Raw genomic sequence first — 17,542 nt, forward strand, 5'->3', positions numbered from 1 at the left:
GTACTATCACAGGAATAATTGACTGTGAACATGCTGGTCCTAAACTAATCTTCTGTAAGTTATTAAGATGTTAATGGTAGTTGTATCATATCATCCCATGAATTCTAGTACTGCATTGTAAGAGCTAGTAGAATATGGACGAAAACCAGTAATTATGCAGTTGGAAGGGCTTTTAACTGTATCTGTTATCCCAGTGTGTCTTGTTGATGTTTGTATCTTCAAAGTTTTGTAAAAATGAACATCAGGCACTGCCACACACACTGCCTTATATTGTTGATTTGAATAGAAGGAGATTTACACAGGATTGGATTACATAGTTGTTAGTTGTTAGAAAGAACCAGATCTTGCATGCCTCATATACCCAGATCTCACGTGTGAATGGGGGGATTCAGTGCGATGGCATTTGTTTTGAAAAACAGTATTTGCATTGGCTACTGAAATGGATGCAGCGATAAAAGTCTGGGGATAATAGGGAAATGTCAGGAAGGATGTTCGTGCAAGCTGCAGAAGTGCTGGAGGAAATGAACAATAAAACAATCTATTTCCTATTTTAAGGGGTACCTTAAAGGTATGGTACCACTGGTCTCCTCTTGCATCCCGCAGAAGTTCACATTCTTAAAAAAATCAGGTCCCACATCCATGGAACATGATGAGCAAGACCATTAATGTTGTAATGAGCATTTTGTGCACGCAGGTAAGACCCCTTCTGATTACCTTATGATATGTATAGTTCTCTAAGAATGATGAAATCCTGAGGGATAAAGCTTTTGTGTTACTCTTCCCTGCCTGCCCTGCCCCTCCCCCCGCCCCCCCCCCAAAAAAAAACAACCAAAAAAAACAATCCAAAACAACTAAATGAAAAACAAAAAAAAAAAACCCACCCCACAAAACACCAAATATTTCTGATTCTCTTTCCAGCTTTTAGGCTATACATCTTACAGGGAATTCATCTGTTTCCTTATCTTCTACTGCAGAGAGAAGGTCTATCCTTTTCTTGGATAAAGCGAGGTCGAATGTATCATTGCAACCGTTTCATATAAGCTCTGCCATATTTTGGTCACTGTCTAAATCTTCCTTTTGCTCTGTTCATTCTATGAAGGATAATCCCCTCTTAGCAGAGGACTCCAGTCTGGGTGGCAGCAAACGCCTGAGCAAAAGCAATATTGACATCTCGGGAATCATGGAGGATGAGAAGCCAAGGCAGCCACTGCCTCGGAAGCAGAGTGACTCATCCACCTATGACTGTGATACTATAACCCAACATCATGCTTTCCTGTCTAGGTAACTAGTGTTTGATGACTGAGTAAAAGAAGTGAACTTGCTATTGAATGGAGCCTGTCAGCATCAGAGCAACAGAATAATTTCTATTGTTTGTGGTGTGTTTCCAGAGGTTTGCTTGAAGTCCCTTATACCCCTCAAAGAAAATTAGATACAATGGGTCTAGTATGAATGTGCTCACGTGGAGGCTTTTTATTTAATCTTTATTCAGTTGTGAGAGTTTTGAATATGCAAAACTGAATGCAGGTCATTCCATTTCTTCAGTGCAGCCCCCACAAATCAAGATAGATGAATGCTTTATAATTCTAAATTTCTGTTACATTTTTCATTTTAAATATTCTTCTGACTTCACTTAACAGCCGTTCTGTTATTCTTTAAAGAGTGAAATAATTGCTTTAGGTGCTCCCATTAATCTGTGAGCTATTCAGATCATCTTTAAAACAAACAAAAAATCCCTGCATAAACATTTGTCTTAAATGATGAGGAGGCTGGGGGAGGAGCGTTAAATTAATTGACTTTCCTGGATCCTAAGAAGCCTTTAAAACACAGATTTGATGGGAACATAAAGATTCCCTTTGTCTCATTGTTTCTGCCTGTTCTAAGGGTTTTCGTTTTTTACTTACCAGAATTCTTTGTGCTTTTTTTCTTCTGTCCATCATCTTATTTCCTTTATTTTATTGGGAGTGATGCAGAGGGAGAAGTCTAATTGTGTGTTGAAGTTTCAGTTCTGCTACAGTTGAGTATACTGCAGACTTACTACTGTACTTCAAGTCTGGCAGTTTTGTTAGTAGCAGTTAAAGGTAATTGTGTTTTCTTGCTTTGATTGAATGTATTTTGCTTTGGTTTTGTTGACTGTTCTGCTTTTATTTTCAAACCATTGGGTTTTCTGGATATTGATATGTTTCCTCTGAGGCAGAATGGTTGGGTTTTTGGCTTGTCTGTGACTGAAAGCATTAAGACTTATTTTTGTCAGTCACTTTTAGGTCCTTGTATGGAAGGAATACTGTGCTATGTTTAAAGCACAGTGTTGGCTTGTATAAAGCACTTCAGACTTGGGGGATAATTAAAAAGATAAAGATAATGATGTTTTTTCCAAGCATTTTTTCATTTCTGGTGTATCTGACTTTAAACTGAAAGCTTTACATTCAGCTCTACTTAATCAAGCAGATAGAAAAGTGTTACCTTTCATTCACATTTTGGACTTGTCAGACTTCACACTGTTGCTAAGTTATTGAGGAGTAGTTGGACAAACACAGGCTGAAGATAGCAGAAAAAATTCCTTGGTAAGGTAAGGGGAAAAACAAATCAGACCAAACCATGTCATCCTCTGACCCACCCTGTACATAGAGAGAGATTCCAAGCTTTTGGATTCCTGTCTGAGACTTGCATAAGATCACTAAGACTTTTCCTCATGAGCTCCTTTTACTGCATTTTAGAGCTGGTGTGTCAGTGTGAGTAATGAGGTTACAAAGATCGCTCTTTCACACAGAAGTGTCTTCGTCCTACATGCTGTGGTTGTGTTTCAGTGTGTCTGCTTGTGCTTTTTGTCCATGGAGAGGTATCACTGAACTGCTGTGCCAATGATGGATTTAATGCTTGGCTTTCGTCATTTCTTCCCTAAAGGGGCCCTAAGCCTGGTCCCCAGAGTTTCAGTTAAGAACATCAGGTTATAAATCAAGAATGTCAGTAGGTTCACCGATTGAAAGAGGGGCCTGGTCTCTTGGCCTGATTTGGGACCAGTCTTCAGGATTTCTGGGTTCTGATCCATGCTTGACCACTGATGCAGAGTGTAGTGTGCAGATAACTCATGGGGGCTTCAGTTACCGCTCTGGTTGAAGTCAGCATGGTCAGCATCTCTGTCAGGCTCTGCACGCTGTGAAGGCGTGTTCTGCTCTGTCGCTTGACTGGACAGCAGGTGTATATGCTACTTTTCTGCTTTTCAATGTAGTTATTGCATCTCCAGGAGAACTAAAGGAGGGGCGAGTCTTTTCTCTTGTCAGTGAGGGACAGGTGACCTGTATTTACCTCACGCATGTATGGCATGCAAAGTGAAAGTATTTAAATCACTTAAAGTTGTCTGTAAGCAGCAGTAATTTTAATCTGTAATAAATAATTGGAAAATAAGGAAATTCTAGTTCATAGCTCAGGAAATAGATTAGGACAATGCTTTTTATGTACCCATGGAACATACTTTCTGACTATAACCTTTTAATACCCTTGTCCTTGTACAACTTGAGTAGGTTAGAATTTGTAGCAGAAGTTTCAGAATAAACTTACATACATCTGTACTGCAAAAAGGGAGAGGAGGTAAACTTCAGTCTGCAGAGTCCTTATGTAACTTAGCAGTAAGTATTCTGTAGAATAATCTTAGAAAACCCTTGCATGTTGAAGGCAGTAAAAATACTGAATAGCCACACTGGAAATCATGATAAGTGGCTGCTATATTTGCAGCATCTGTCTTCAGTTCAAGCCCTATTGCATGGATCTAGATACAGATGCTAGAGCTTTCTAAGCAGCTTGTTTGGGGAATGGATTTTTTCTCTGAATGCCCTCTTCATTATTGTTGTATCAATGCATTTTCTTTGCTCAGCATCCACTCAAGTGTGTTGAAAGAAGGTGCAGACTTTCCTCCTGTGAATTCCAGTCTCTCAGAAGTAAACCTGGGCCGATTTGAATTTGAGGTGTCTGATTTCTTCCTCTTTGGATCGCCACTTGGTTTGGTGCTGGCCATGAGGAGTACTGTTCTGCCTGGCCTGGATGGTAAGCTTTCTCTGGGGGTTGAATACAGGCTGTTTAATGACCTTTGTAAACAAAGAAAATCTTATAAAAGGAGGTAAATAAAGGAGCCTACTGAAAGACCGGGAGTGAGGTAAGTTTCTTCCTCTAAAAGAGGGGAGGGCTAGTGTAGGTAGGTAGTGAGGTTGATGAGGGTTGTTCTGGGGGTATCACTGCTCACACATTTACAATAGTGTGTCTTTCAGTCTCCTGTTAATCATATATTCCATGTCATACAACATGAAGCTTACACGGATCACCAAGGATCAGTCCTTGAAAAAGATACCAAAAATAACATCTGCGCTTGGTTTGGCATTGCATCTTGTTCACATCTGGCTTCGTGGGTAAAGGTGGCCCCCAGGTGTGTTTGGTTGTAAGCCATTTTATCCTCTCTGGTAATAGAGCCTGGTGATCAGACACGTACAGGATTTTTTTGTTTTATTTCTAAATGCATCTGTTTTTTTCCAGTTTTTCAGTTAAAGTAGTAAGAGCTTACCTTACTTTTCAAAATTTATTTTGTGTTTTGACTCTCTGCATTGTATAAGGTTTGGATAGCACAGTATCTTCACAGGAAATGGTGTGGTCATTTATGAGGTGCAGGAGAAAAATGATTTGCAATAGTGAGAAGAGACAGCAATTCAGGACTCCCGGTTTTTTTCTTCTCAATTTATAGACTTTTGGGTAATTTCATTTGACTGAGCTTTCAAAGTCACAGTTGATTGTGGGAATAAACTGGAATGTAATATAAACTGAAAGTTATTTTACCTGCCATAATTACAAAAATTACCAAACCCATGTCTTTCAGACCATTAGAAATCTGATAGGATTTTTTCTGTCTTCGGGGTTTCTGCACAAGATTAGCAACACTTCCCTCTGAAGATGGGTGGGGGTTTTGCTGTGGGGTTTGGGGCAGGGAGTTGAGGGATTTTTTTTGTAGGACTTCATGTAGAAAAATCTGTTGGTGTTAATTTGTGCACATGGATTCAATTCTTTGAGCTAGAATTGATATTTTTGCAAGACGTCATGGTTTCCATTTAATGAATTAGAATGGACACATTTAATCTGGAATCACATATGAAATAGAGCATGCATCTGTTTCATTAGGCATGTTTTTAGAGTCTTTGAGGAAAAATGCTGATTAGCAGATGCCAGTTACTGCACAGTAAGTAGAAAATACTGGCAGTGCAGTGGCAGACATTGACACATCTTTTCTATAGTCAGTGGTGGCTGTCAGCAGTTGACTGTGTGGTAAAGCCCCTCCAATCAGTCAGTCTTGATGAGCACAGATTAAATCACATTTCACTTCAAGGGAATGTACACATGTATTGAAAACTGTGAAAATGTAATGGAATTGTGGCTTTTTACAAGAGGGATTGCTCTGAAGTGATACGGTTTGTGTGTAATTCTCTGCAGTCTGAAAGCCTTCCCTTGGATGCTGTGCTGCATGTGAAAGCACTTGTGTGTTCAAAAGTGTGACAATTACATTTAAATGTCATTGTTGGCCATATAAACATGCCCTTTAGAAGTAATGTTGGATTCACATAGGTGAGAGTTGCCTTCATGAAACCTTATATTGTGAAGTAGGTTCACTGGGTCAGGGGAAGCTCTGCAAGTTGATCATACCTTTCCCTCACTGAAATGCAGGCAAAGCATGAAGAAGGTAAAAATGAGGCTACTGGGATTTGTCTTAGGTGGCAATTTTAAAAACAAAATAACTTACTGTATTTTGGCTTTCTTTGTCTCTCATCTGCCTCTTGTGCATGTACAGAAGGCAGACATATATAGGAAAAGTTCCTGTACAAGAAGTATTAGAAGGTGAAATTAGGCAACTGATTTAATTACGTTAGGCACTTCCATTATGTTTGACTCTGACAGTAAGCAGGACAAGAAAGAAAGAGTAAACCAATATACTACCCATTAGGGAAGGAAGCTCTAGTTTAGTAAGAGAATACCCAGTTTACTGCTTTACTTCATAAGCACTAGACCCCGAAACACATATGTCAAAGTTTTAGGCTTGCCAGAATATGATTTTAATTATAATGCAGGGCAGTGCTGTACCTCACAGAATGTATTTCACAATACTTGAGCTCTGCAAGAGAATTATACTTTCCTTGCAAAGAATTAATCTCTGCTGTGCTTAAATGCTCTCACACAGGTGACCTGTTTCCTTTTTTTCTGGCAAATACTGAAAAAATGCAGCTTGAAGAAAGCCATCAAAAGTAGTCTTGGATCTTTGAGGTCTTGCTGGTGTTTCTCCTCTGCTTCTCATGTGATGCAATTAACTGGAATACATGAGAGAATTTACTTAGTTTTCATAGCACAGTAAATAGATGGGCACATTTTGTGCCCTACTTGGAGAATAATTTAAAAAAAAAAAAAAAAGAGTACTTGATACTGGTTCCTGGAGAACTTCACAGGCAATAGTGTTTGCATATGACTGGCTTAATGGTGGAAAAGGAACAAAGGTGGCATGAAGTTCCTATTTATTTGATAGTGGGCAAGGGAAAGGATGCTGTGGTGTCCTCTACAAGCAGTCTTATTATCTCCCACTTTCTTTTCATCTGCTACCAGATGTGCTTGTTGATGCACAGAGCCATCCTTTCTAGAAAAATCAACGTACAACAGACATTACAAATAGGTTTTGGTTATCTTGCAGCTGGAAACCTAGTAATTGCCACTGATAACAATCTTAAAATGTTTGAAAAAGAGAGCTGGGAAGGGCACAACATATAACGCACAAAGCTTCAATTAATGCCCCCAGATACCCATATTGTTTGCTTTGTGTGACAAAAATCCTGCAGAATTAAAGAGATGTTGCTTTATCCTCGGAGTGAGTCAGTAAATGGAAAATACAGTGCACACTGCATGTCCAAAGAAGAAAAAAGTTCATGGTTTGACAGAACTGGATTGTATATAGGTATATTCTTATTGGAAGATATGTCCCAGAGAATTTCTTGAGAGGCTGTGAGTATTGACATCTTCGTGACATGAAGTCTTCTAGACTGTTCAACACAAAGTGTGTGGCCCTCATGGATGTGATTGTGATTCATTATCATAGTTAAGATTTAAGATGCCCAAGTACTTGGGCTCTGCTAGAGAATGGTATTTTCAGCTATCTCAGGATATCTTGAGAAGGTTTTTTTCTATGATCAGTAGAAGGTTAATTGTCTTACTAGCCTGAGAAAAAAAATGCTGTGCATGTGCTGTAGCTTCTGTAGAACAAAACAGAACAAAACCAAGCATTGCGGTAACCTGCTCATGGCAATGCTGATACTGCAACTCAGTATCAATCTTTTCCTAAGCTATTAAGCTTAGAACTCAGAAACATCAACATAGTCTTTGTGAAGATTTATCCCTGTATACCGTTAGTAGCAGCAAGTACCAGAACGAGAATTTTTAAAGTCCTTCCAGCAACATGGAGAGCACTTGAGAAAACCTATAAGAATATAGTGTTTCTGATGTAGCTCTTGGTGACTGTGACTGCAGCAGAGGAAGATGTACAGCATCAAGTTTGCTCATTTTAGTTTTGCTTATGTACAAATACCATGACTGTTGCTTTTGAAAATGAGAAAGTAAGTAGTGTGGGTTTAATTTTTCTGGGTTTTGGGGTTTTTTTTATTCCATGATGGGTGGAGAGATGTCACTTAGAGACTTCATTAGATCTAATATTCCATGACACCTTATATTAAAACTCTAACATCTTTCTTCATGGTTTCCAATTAAGCATATGTTTGGCTTGTGCATGGGAACAGTGCTGTGCCAAACATGTCTTCTAAGGAAGAACATCAGACATATTACTAGGTTTTTGTTACCACCACAATGAAAGTAATTCTATCAAAAAAACATTTAGCGTTTATTGTATAGTGCAGCAGGTTTGAAACCGTGTCTTGCTTACATGGAGTTCATGGAGAGCAGATGTAATATTCCCAAACATATTGTTTAAATACTTTTGTCATTCCTTTTCTCTTGTAGTTAATAAACTGACTGTTGTAACATGTAAGGCAGTACTATACAAACCATTCTAAGTTTAATGAGCCTATAATGAATTTATTTGCTTGCACAGGCAAGACTCAGTGTGATTGAAGTGCGGTGTGGTGAAAAGTGACTACACCGACTATTTTACAGACCTTGACAGTCTCATGTGATCACCCATCTGGGTATAAGTTATGCTTCGGTGCTATGTATGACTAAACAGTCAAAAGAATGCCTTATTAGCTGAGTACGTGATTTTCAGATTTGCATTTACAGTTGCAACTCCAAATCCCCAGGAGCTGCACACCTTCAGCAATAATCATAAGCATGGCTTTACTGTTATAGTGCGAGCAACCTCATTTCTATGCGTTAGCTTCCATAAGGGTGACTTCAGAAATTGTAGTGCTTCCTGACACCTACCTGCTCCTGCTGTCACCTAGATTTAAGTTCTCTGTATGTAAGAGGCCCATCAAACCATTTTGCTGGTAAATACTTGAAGTGCTGAGCATCATAGCTGTAATGCTCAATAATGTATTTACAAGATTTTGAAGCTTCTTTTTCCTTCCTTCTGTGTTTCTCTGGCTGGTCTTCATGTCTGCTACATGCCTGCATCTCAGATTGTGATTTCTCTGCAGTGTAGTGTTCTTTCCATACAAAATAGCAAACCAGTTAAACTTCTTATGGCCAGATATATACTAGTCTGGAGTTTGCAGAAGACCATGTTAACCATGTTTCTGTATAGACTTCTTGACAATTGTAAAGGAGTAATACTGAATTCTCTTCCTCTGTCTCATTCTCATCCAAGTATGCCAGGTCCGTCCAGCCTGCAGCCAAGTGTACAGTTTCTTTCACTCTGCTGATCCCTCTGCCTGCAGACTTGAGCCATTGCTGGAGAAAAGATTCCATCTCCTTCCTCCATTCAGCGTCCCACGGTACCAGAGATACCCACTGGGGGATGGAAGATCTCACCAGTTAGGTACAGTGCCTGTTTTTATAGGTCTCCTTACCTGTTGTTCTCTTAAGCATTCTCTCTTTACACAGCTCAAGAGGATTTGAAATACCAGTGTGCCATAAACACCAGGGACAGAATGGCACAGACATATTTAGCAAGTGTGGAACCAAGGAAGATTACCAAGAAAAAATCATTCTTAACATACGAGCTTTGTGTGATACTACTTGTGTTAAAGAGGGGTTGGAAGGTGATACCGCTGCTTCAGTTGAAGTGTCACTTGCATACTACCATGTCTTTGACTGTCATTTTAAACAATTTATTTTTACAGTTAGTTGACCTTTTGCCTAGATCTCCAGATACTGTTTCTCTTTGTCACTTATGGTTGGTTTATTGAGGATATCTACTAAGACAAGTCAGAGCATTGGGCAAATTGGTTTTTGATAGCTCTTTTCCTAGGTAGGCTGCTAAACAATAGTTCTCTTGAGTAATAAATGTTTGAATCCAGAAAAGAACAGAAATAGACTGTTATGGAGAGGAATGAGGAAGACATGGATGAGCAAGGTGCTAGTAGAAGGAATTGTGCCGGTTTGATTTATAGAAAATGAGATAAAATCATACAGGTAAGAAGTATCTTGGCTTGTCATATTATGCAAAAAAGAAATCAATTAGTGTGTGTCTGTATTTGCGTGCACATTAGATTTATTTTTGCTAGATTCAGACATGAATTCAGTCCTCAGTATGACATTTCAAAAGGCTTTTCAGGATTCAGAGTTTCAGGTTGGAAGCTAATACAGTAAAATGGCAGTGTTTTCTGTTTGTTGGAGCTAGAACTGTATCATCAGGAACCTGTTCTGTGCAGTAGGATACACAGAACTCCTTTGTTTTATCTGCTCAAATATGGTGTACATTAGATGCAGATCAGTTTGGTTAAATCAGTGTTTGAAAAGCAACAGTGGATCTTGAGTTGCAGAAGGTTGGTTTCTAGGTGTTGGCTCCATTGAAACATGTAAAGATCTGGTTGTCTCTCAGGAACTGACTTAAGGAATAGCTAAGGTGGGGGACAATCCAAACTAGACAGTATGTGCTCTCTCCTCACCTCCATGTCTGAGTTTTCTTTCAATGGAAGTGCATTCCCTTCTTTGTGTTCTGACTTGGAGTTGTTATAAGGGCTGACTGTCCACTTGGAAATCTTGCTGGTTAATTAGACACACATTCTGTCACTGAGACACATCTAAGGGTATCTTGCAAACTTGAACCCTCCTTTAAATAACTGTCATAGGAAGAATAGTTCCCTTAGGTTACTTTTTGAATTGAAAACCTTGTGCTGGTACGTTTTACCAGCTTTGCTGGGTTTAAGTAAACCCTTCAGTTATTCTTGAAGCAGAGGCTTTATAAGTGATTTGGGAATAACTGGTGGTTTTTTGAGTTCCTCTAAGGTACTGGGTTAGAAGATTCCCCTACAGAACATGTGAATTTGGAAAACCCTGTCTGTTGGATGTTTTATAAAAGAAAAATTTCTGAGTGCTAATGATCAGCAAATGTTCCATGATATGGTTTTGTATTTAAATGTCTGCACGGAGTCAAATCATTGCCATGCTTTAGACCTAAGCTGCGTTATATTTCAATGAATGTGAAATCCTCCCAAATAAGTGGAAGTGCTTTGAGGTTCTCTTGGAATTTAAGGTTTTTCATTCACAAAGAATTCATTCTAGTGACAATCATTTTTTTCCCCCCTTTCTTTGATATCTGGGCTGTGAAAGTATTTCTTAAAATGAGAGCCTTCATGGTGTCAACTGGAATGGTAGTTTACTAATCAGTTAAGATGAGACCTAGTTACACCAAACTCTTAATTATTATACACTGCCCAAACCAGCCTTTTCTGATAATCTTGCATGTCATTGAACGATCTCGGTCCCTGTTTCTTTTCTCATAAGAGCTGATGATTAAAGTAAGAAGTAATTCTGTTGTCTGACTTTCCTGATAGGTGTCTCTGTGGAAAAAAATTCTGATTTGGAAGCTGCATGAAAAAAATGTACTACTAGAAATTCCACCGTATGATTCATAGAAACGGTTCAGCAATAACACAGCCTGGAGAACGTGATGAAAACTGGGGCAGGGAGCAGATTTCTATAGCTGTCTTTCAGTTCTTGCCAAGCAAATGAAGCTCTTGTAGCCAGCTGCTCTGTGCATAGGGTTTATCTTGAAGGTTTTAGTTTATCAAATTTACTTTTTTCATTGAGATTCAGAAAACATCTAAGACTTAAATGGCAGGACTTAGAGAGCAGGACACATATTTATCTAGACAATTGCCTTTTGCATCCAGCAGGCATCAATACTTACCATTAGGTCTGCCCCCAGGCTCATTCAGTTTGTAGTAATGTGGTATTGTTTGTGTGTGTGTTGGACCATTAAGAGTCTAGCAATGGTGAAAGCTGACTCTTACCAGGCTTGATTTTGGCAATCACAGAGACTTGACTAGCCCAGAGAATTATTCCTCTTCCTGTCAGTTACTTGGTCAGTTGCAACTGTATCTTCTTGATACAGGAATGATACAATTCCTAATGTGAAAGTGACGATATTATTAGGCTTGTTGATAAGATAGCTTAATAAGATAAAATGATTTGAGGCATTATTTAAATTCAGTTTTCTGAATGTATAGAACACTCAAGACGTTATATGCAAAGAGAAAGAAAAATGAGCAGAGATTAAGCTTAATATATGAGGTATCTTCAGCCTATGCACTGGGTAGATGGAAGGCATTGCACTTTTTCAGAAGTCACCTTTTAAGGGAATATTTATCTTGTGTTGCTGTGACATACAGACAAGTGAAAGTAAAAGAAATTGTATTGAAAGCACTACCAGACATACAGAGCAGGTGGAGAAAACATTTATCTTCATAACTCTTTCATCTATGGTGATTGCTGACAGAAGACATAGCAGTAGGTAGTGGTTCAGACAAAAGTGCAACTTATTAATTGATGGGGGTTTTTTCACTCTAAGGGTGAGGTACAAAGTTCACGTGATGTTACAGCCCAGAGAAAGCTGTGCTGTCTTTGACCTTTCATTGAACAGCAGCTTTCTCAGCTGCTGCCTAGCTGCCATTTCATAATCAAAGTGGTTTTGTAGCTATTGTAAGTGAGCCTTAGCTTTGTGACAGGTCTTTGGTCTACCACCAGTCATGTCTTTTGATGCTTACTAACGCGGGGGATTGAATTCCTTTTTTTGCTCTGCTGCTTATGACATGATACATTATATCTACTTGGGGGTTAAAAATATGCTTGTTATGTATTAATTCAAAACACCTGGATTCAACCTGTCCTACTTTTTAGACATTTGACATAGCAGAATGTAGATAAACATAATCTTCTTTAGTGTTTGAGTTTCGACCTTTCGACCTCACATTTTTACTTTGCAGCAGAATTGAAATAATTTCAAAAATTTTCTCTTGCTAAGTTTCATTTATAAGGAATGTGCAGGAGTGCCAGTCTAGACTATGGCTGTTTCAACGAGTCTGCTTCATTGTGGATAGACAGAAGTTAGGGTCTAAAAGCACAGTACTTCTCCAATTGTATATGCATAAAATAAATTACTGTTAATTTTCTCTGGGGATGGTTACTGTGTGGCCTAGAGGAAGTTGCTTTGCCTCTGTATTGGCTGTAACTGTCATAATTATCCTAGATGAGACTCTGTAACATGATCTGCCTTTATTTTATTTCTTATAAAAACATTAATAATATTTTACATGATAGTAAATTTCTGTTAGTAGGATGAATGACAAGAACCTTTAGTGGCACTCAGAGCCGTGAGAAAGCTTGTTTTGAGTGGGTGGGAAGTAATCAGTTTCAGTTATTCAAATGGAAGGATTATGCAAGTAGACTGTCCTAGTCAAAAGTTGAGCACAGGGCTTATAGAAAAAAAAAAAAAAAGGATTACATGTATTTTATTAATCTCTAACCAGTTACTCTCTGTCCTCCACAACAACCAGATCTACAGAGGTGAAGGCAGGCTGCTCAACCTGTTTGAAATAAAAATTATTCAGGAAATAGGAAACCCGCAAAAAATACCTTCCATTTTATTGATTTGATTTCTTTATAGAAAGAAGGGTTACTTAGCTTAGAATAACAGTATTACAAAATATGCAGGTTTCAAGGCACCAGACCCCTTACCAAGGTGGTCTTAAGCTGTTCAGTAATATGGAAAAGGCTAACAGATATGCTGGATGTCAACATGTTTCTGTTCTGTGCAGTTACTTTTTTTACTTCTCTTTCCTTCTCCATTTTAGTGGGAATGAAAAACCAAAGCTCTTGCAAAATTATGATGGGGGTGGAAGAATTGGATTAGGGTCAGTTTACAACTGTGACTGTTTCAGCAGAGCAACAATTCAGAAGTAGAAAATTTATTTTTAACAACCCTTTTTATTTCCCTGAATCTTTTGGAAGGGGAAGCGGAAAGTATGCGTCAGAACACTGCCAATCATGAGCACTTCATGGAGATACAGCTCTCATTTATGGGATTCATTGCATTTTCTGTGGTATTTCCTGTTGTTTGATGTTTGAATCAGGATTCTGGGTCAGATAGACCCCAATGGCACGCAATTTGGCAGGTTCCCTGTTCCTCACTGCTTATGTCTGTGGATTCAGCTAGTCTCTTCAGTGAACTGATTTGCTGTGATATTTTAGGCCATGTGATTTGGGGTTTATTGTGAGAAGGAGCCTTGCTGTTCAGTATTTATTATGACATAGAATCAGACCTTTTACTTCTTTGTGCTGCTTCTTTCACTACAAAGAGCGTATAATACTTCCTCATCTTGTGCGGTAAGTAATAGAAAGCAGCACTGTGTTTTCAGTTGTCTGTTTTGCAGTCTATATATATAGTTTGCCTGAGACAAGGGAAAATAAAATTATCCTTCTATTCTTTTTACCTCCATTGATCTTTCCTGTAGCCGCACATAGCTTTCCTTACCGTATGATGTCAACGAGATTCCTTTGAAAGAACAGTACATTGCAGTTTATTTAATGAAAACTCAAAGCACATGTTCCCATGGAAACTACAATTGAACATCATCTGCCCAAACTACATACCCATCACAAAGTGCTAGAATATAGTTGTTCCTCTGATTCAGTTTCAGGGCAGCTCCTTGTGCTGCCATGCATTTTGATGGTGGTAGGGTATGCTTTCTCCATTTAGTCATGCTGTCCTATTCATTCTGAAGGAGTTTCATCCATGGTCATTAAATCTCATACTATTCAGGAAAATGCTCATTAGCTCTATATTAAAAAACAAAGACAACCCTCAACCACCACCAACAAAAAAACCAGCCAGAAAACCACACACACTAGTTTCAAAGCCATATTGTTCATCACATTGGGGTTTTTTAAATTATTTTCATTTCTGTAACCTGCAGGTGATGCTATCCACAGCCACAGTGCTCTGTTCCTTGAGAACAGCTCTTTGAACATACCTTTCTCTCAGGAGAGTCCTGGATCTCCAAACGCATCTGATCAGCCACAAGGAAAACCAAGGAAGTTGAGCTTGGCCAGCACAAACAGTGAAAACTCAGGGTCAACAGAAAGCTTGCCGTCAGCATACCTCACCAACAGTGAGTGAAGCCTGGTGCTGTGTGCTGTCTGATACAGCAACAACCCTTCCCTCCACATCCTTTCTGTGGAAAAGTTTATTCTGAAAAGGAGAATTATCTGCTTGGAAATTTGGGGAGAATTAGAACAGCCTAAGTTGCTGCAATTTTACATAACACAATTTAGCTTCCTCTTCTGTTTGTAATTAAGTAGATGAAGTAATGAAAGTAAAGTCACAGTTTTATATTAAGGTGCCACTTAAGCGTTTCATGCTAGCAGGGATTTAGAAGCATGTTCCAGGTATGAAGAAACATACCCATAATTAAAAGTGCTATAAATCACTATGTTGTTCTGTTACGGATTGTAACCGTACATCAATATTTAGTTCACTATTTGGGAAGCATTTGCAATTCTTACTCTATAACAGGATCATAAAAGTACTAGTCTTTCACTGTACATTTGCTGTGGACCAGTAAGCAATGGGAATCAAACTGAGGTGATTTCTGCTTCCCAAAAATTGGATACAATAGAACTGGTTAAATTGCAGACAGTTAAGTGATGATGCAGTCAGTGAAAACAGTATATTTTGGTGTTTGACAGATACCTTTAACAGACTCTAAATGTCAAGATTAAAAAAGCAGAAGACTTCATTCAGTTAACTAGCTTAAGTGTAAAGACAGCAAGAGATTTATTAAGAAGATATCTTACAGAAATGTGATGCTGTTTTGTTTGGGTTTTTTATAGTTACTGCAAAGTGGTGGGGAACAAAACGAATAGATTATGCCTTGTATTGTCCAGATGTGCTGACAGCCTTTCCAACTGTGGCCCTGCCGCATCTCTTCCATGCCAGCTACTGGGAATCGACAGATGTTGTAGCCTTCATCTTAAGACAGGTCATTGATATCTTTTTTTTTTTTTTCTGCAATGAATAACCTTGTAATTGATAATTGCATCTTCCAAGCAGGATCAATCTTTTAATCTTTAGTTCAGTTAGATGGCTAACTGTGACTGCATCACATACAGCTGCATGTAGGAATGACAGATGTGGATTTACTGGAGAGGTGAAGGGGACAGTGAGCCCACTGTTAGCACTCCTAGCCGGTGTTCTTATTGCTGGCTGTGTGACTGGGAATAATGCACTGTCGTGCATACCTTACTCACCCTTCCCACGCCCCAGATCAGGATAACCCTGTATTATATATTAATCTCTTCTTGGTTCTGAAGGAATAGGCTATCTCCAGCCTTATTTAATTATGTATTTCTACTAATATCAAATTATTAGCATACATTTGATAATAAAGTGGCAGTTTGAAAGTACTGCTCTCATAAGAAAATTAAGTCTGTCTTGTAACTGTACTAGAGTATTTCAAGGCATTGTGTGCACTGTCTCCTCAGAATTTATTTCTGAGTCATATGATGGGTCTCTTGTTCCTACTGTGTCAATAATTAGACAGCAGCTCGCAGTGACTTAGGGATGCAGTGCTCTGACCTCTAGAGAAAGTGGTGAGGCTGAGAAATCTCATCTGGGGTTAAAAAAACCCACAAACGTAAGTGGTGTTCAATTAAAACATGCAGGATAAGTGTCCGTCCAAAAGCCCAAAGTGACTCACCCAAAAGCCAGTCACAAGCAGTTTAATCTGGATTAACACAAGAATCAGTGTGTTTTTTACATCCAGCAGGTGAAACAGCTGCTGCCAGGCAAACAGTAGAGAGGATAATGTAGAAAACAGCACAGTGACTTTATTTCATTAAAACAATTTGGCAGGTGTCAGTGTGGCTGCCTCTCTCTCAACTCCTTTTAGCTGGTCTCTGAGAGTTAACTGCCTCTACCTCCTGCCTCCAGTGCTGCTGTCAATGAAGTTAGTACCCTGGAGGCTCACCTACCGGTAGCTCCTGGGAATGGAATCTCAGTGGCTCAGTTCCCTCCAGTCCAGAACTGCTGCTGAGTCAGACTGTGCAATTGTACCAGATCCCCTTCTTTATATGTCAGTCTGTGAGTGGAGTGTGCAGCAGACAGTCTGGCTGGTAACCAGACCACTTGCAGAGTTTCTAACTGCTGGGCTTAATAGATGAAATTCTCAGAGTCCTTCAACCTCTTGCTGTCCCTTCAGAACATCCTTTAGTGTATCTGATTCCAGTCAAAATGTATCATTAAGCAGTGCAGAATTTTACAAGCTGATTTTAAAAAAAATTGTTTATAACTAGTGTCACCATAACCAAGACAAAGAAAAAGTTGAAGAGTTTTTCCATGAACAAAAACGGTCTCCAGAACAGGAATCTTATTTGATGCTTATCCCAGAGGAGAGGAGAGGTCTCTACTGGAAGCAACAGGATGCAAATCCATGTTTTTTCTGTTCAGAGGCCCTAGATAATTGTACATAGACATTTCTCTTCTACATTGCAGGTCTCTTATAGCTCTTGTTGTCTCGTCTTCTCTCTCAGGATGTTTTTTGCCTTGAATCCATCACAGCATTCTCCCATTTTTCCTTCCAAATGCCTCCCTGAGCCCAGTTGTCTGTTAGCAATCATTCCTGCTTTATTCTACTTGTTATTTCTGCACCTTAATATCAAGTTGTGTTGCTGTTGGGTTTTTTTTAATGTGGGGGGTTTTATGTGCTTTACAGCTTTTAGAATTTAGTAAGCTCTTCAAGCATGTGGAGCGTGCATGTAAAGCAATATGTGACCTTACAGCACTACATAAAGGAGTGGTTAGTTCCAGCATAGTCTGGACATTCTGCCCTTGCTGGGAGTTAAGGTTAAGGCTAATGGCTCCTGAATGCACTGTTGGGTATGCATGTATTTCATGCACCTGGCCTCCAGTGAATAGAATTTATGCAAATTTGTTAAAAACCACACTGACCTCTCAGCAGTACTATGATTTGTTGCAAGCCAACTGCTTTGCTAAGGCTGAATGCAGCAGGATTTTAGTCAAGGGACTTCATATGAGACATCTTTCAAAATGATTCTAGGCCACTCTTCCAGGAAGGGT

At 39.0% G+C, this 17,542-nt stretch overlaps 1 protein-coding gene across 2 annotated transcripts in view; it reads left to right on the plus strand.

The window, feature by feature from the left end:
- The window catches only part of PITPNM3 (PITPNM family member 3), a 116,542-nt gene that overhangs the window by 86,163 nt on the left and 12,837 nt on the right, over positions 1–17,542 (plus strand). For both annotated transcript variants that reach the window (XM_055721695.1, XM_027806200.2), the window contains exons 8-12: positions 1,100–1,281; positions 3,869–4,038; positions 8,831–9,001; positions 14,382–14,576; positions 15,298–15,446. In XM_055721695.1, coding sequence (XP_055577670.1) covers positions 1,100–1,281; positions 3,869–4,038; positions 8,831–9,001; positions 14,382–14,576; positions 15,298–15,446 — 867 coding nt within the window. The remainder of the gene's footprint in view (positions 1–1,099; positions 1,282–3,868; positions 4,039–8,830; positions 9,002–14,381; positions 14,577–15,297; positions 15,447–17,542) is intronic.

This window comes from Falco cherrug, chromosome 1 (assembly GCF_023634085.1).
Source record: "Falco cherrug isolate bFalChe1 chromosome 1, bFalChe1.pri, whole genome shotgun sequence".
Lineage (NCBI taxonomy): Eukaryota > Metazoa > Chordata > Aves > Falconiformes > Falconidae > Falco > Falco cherrug.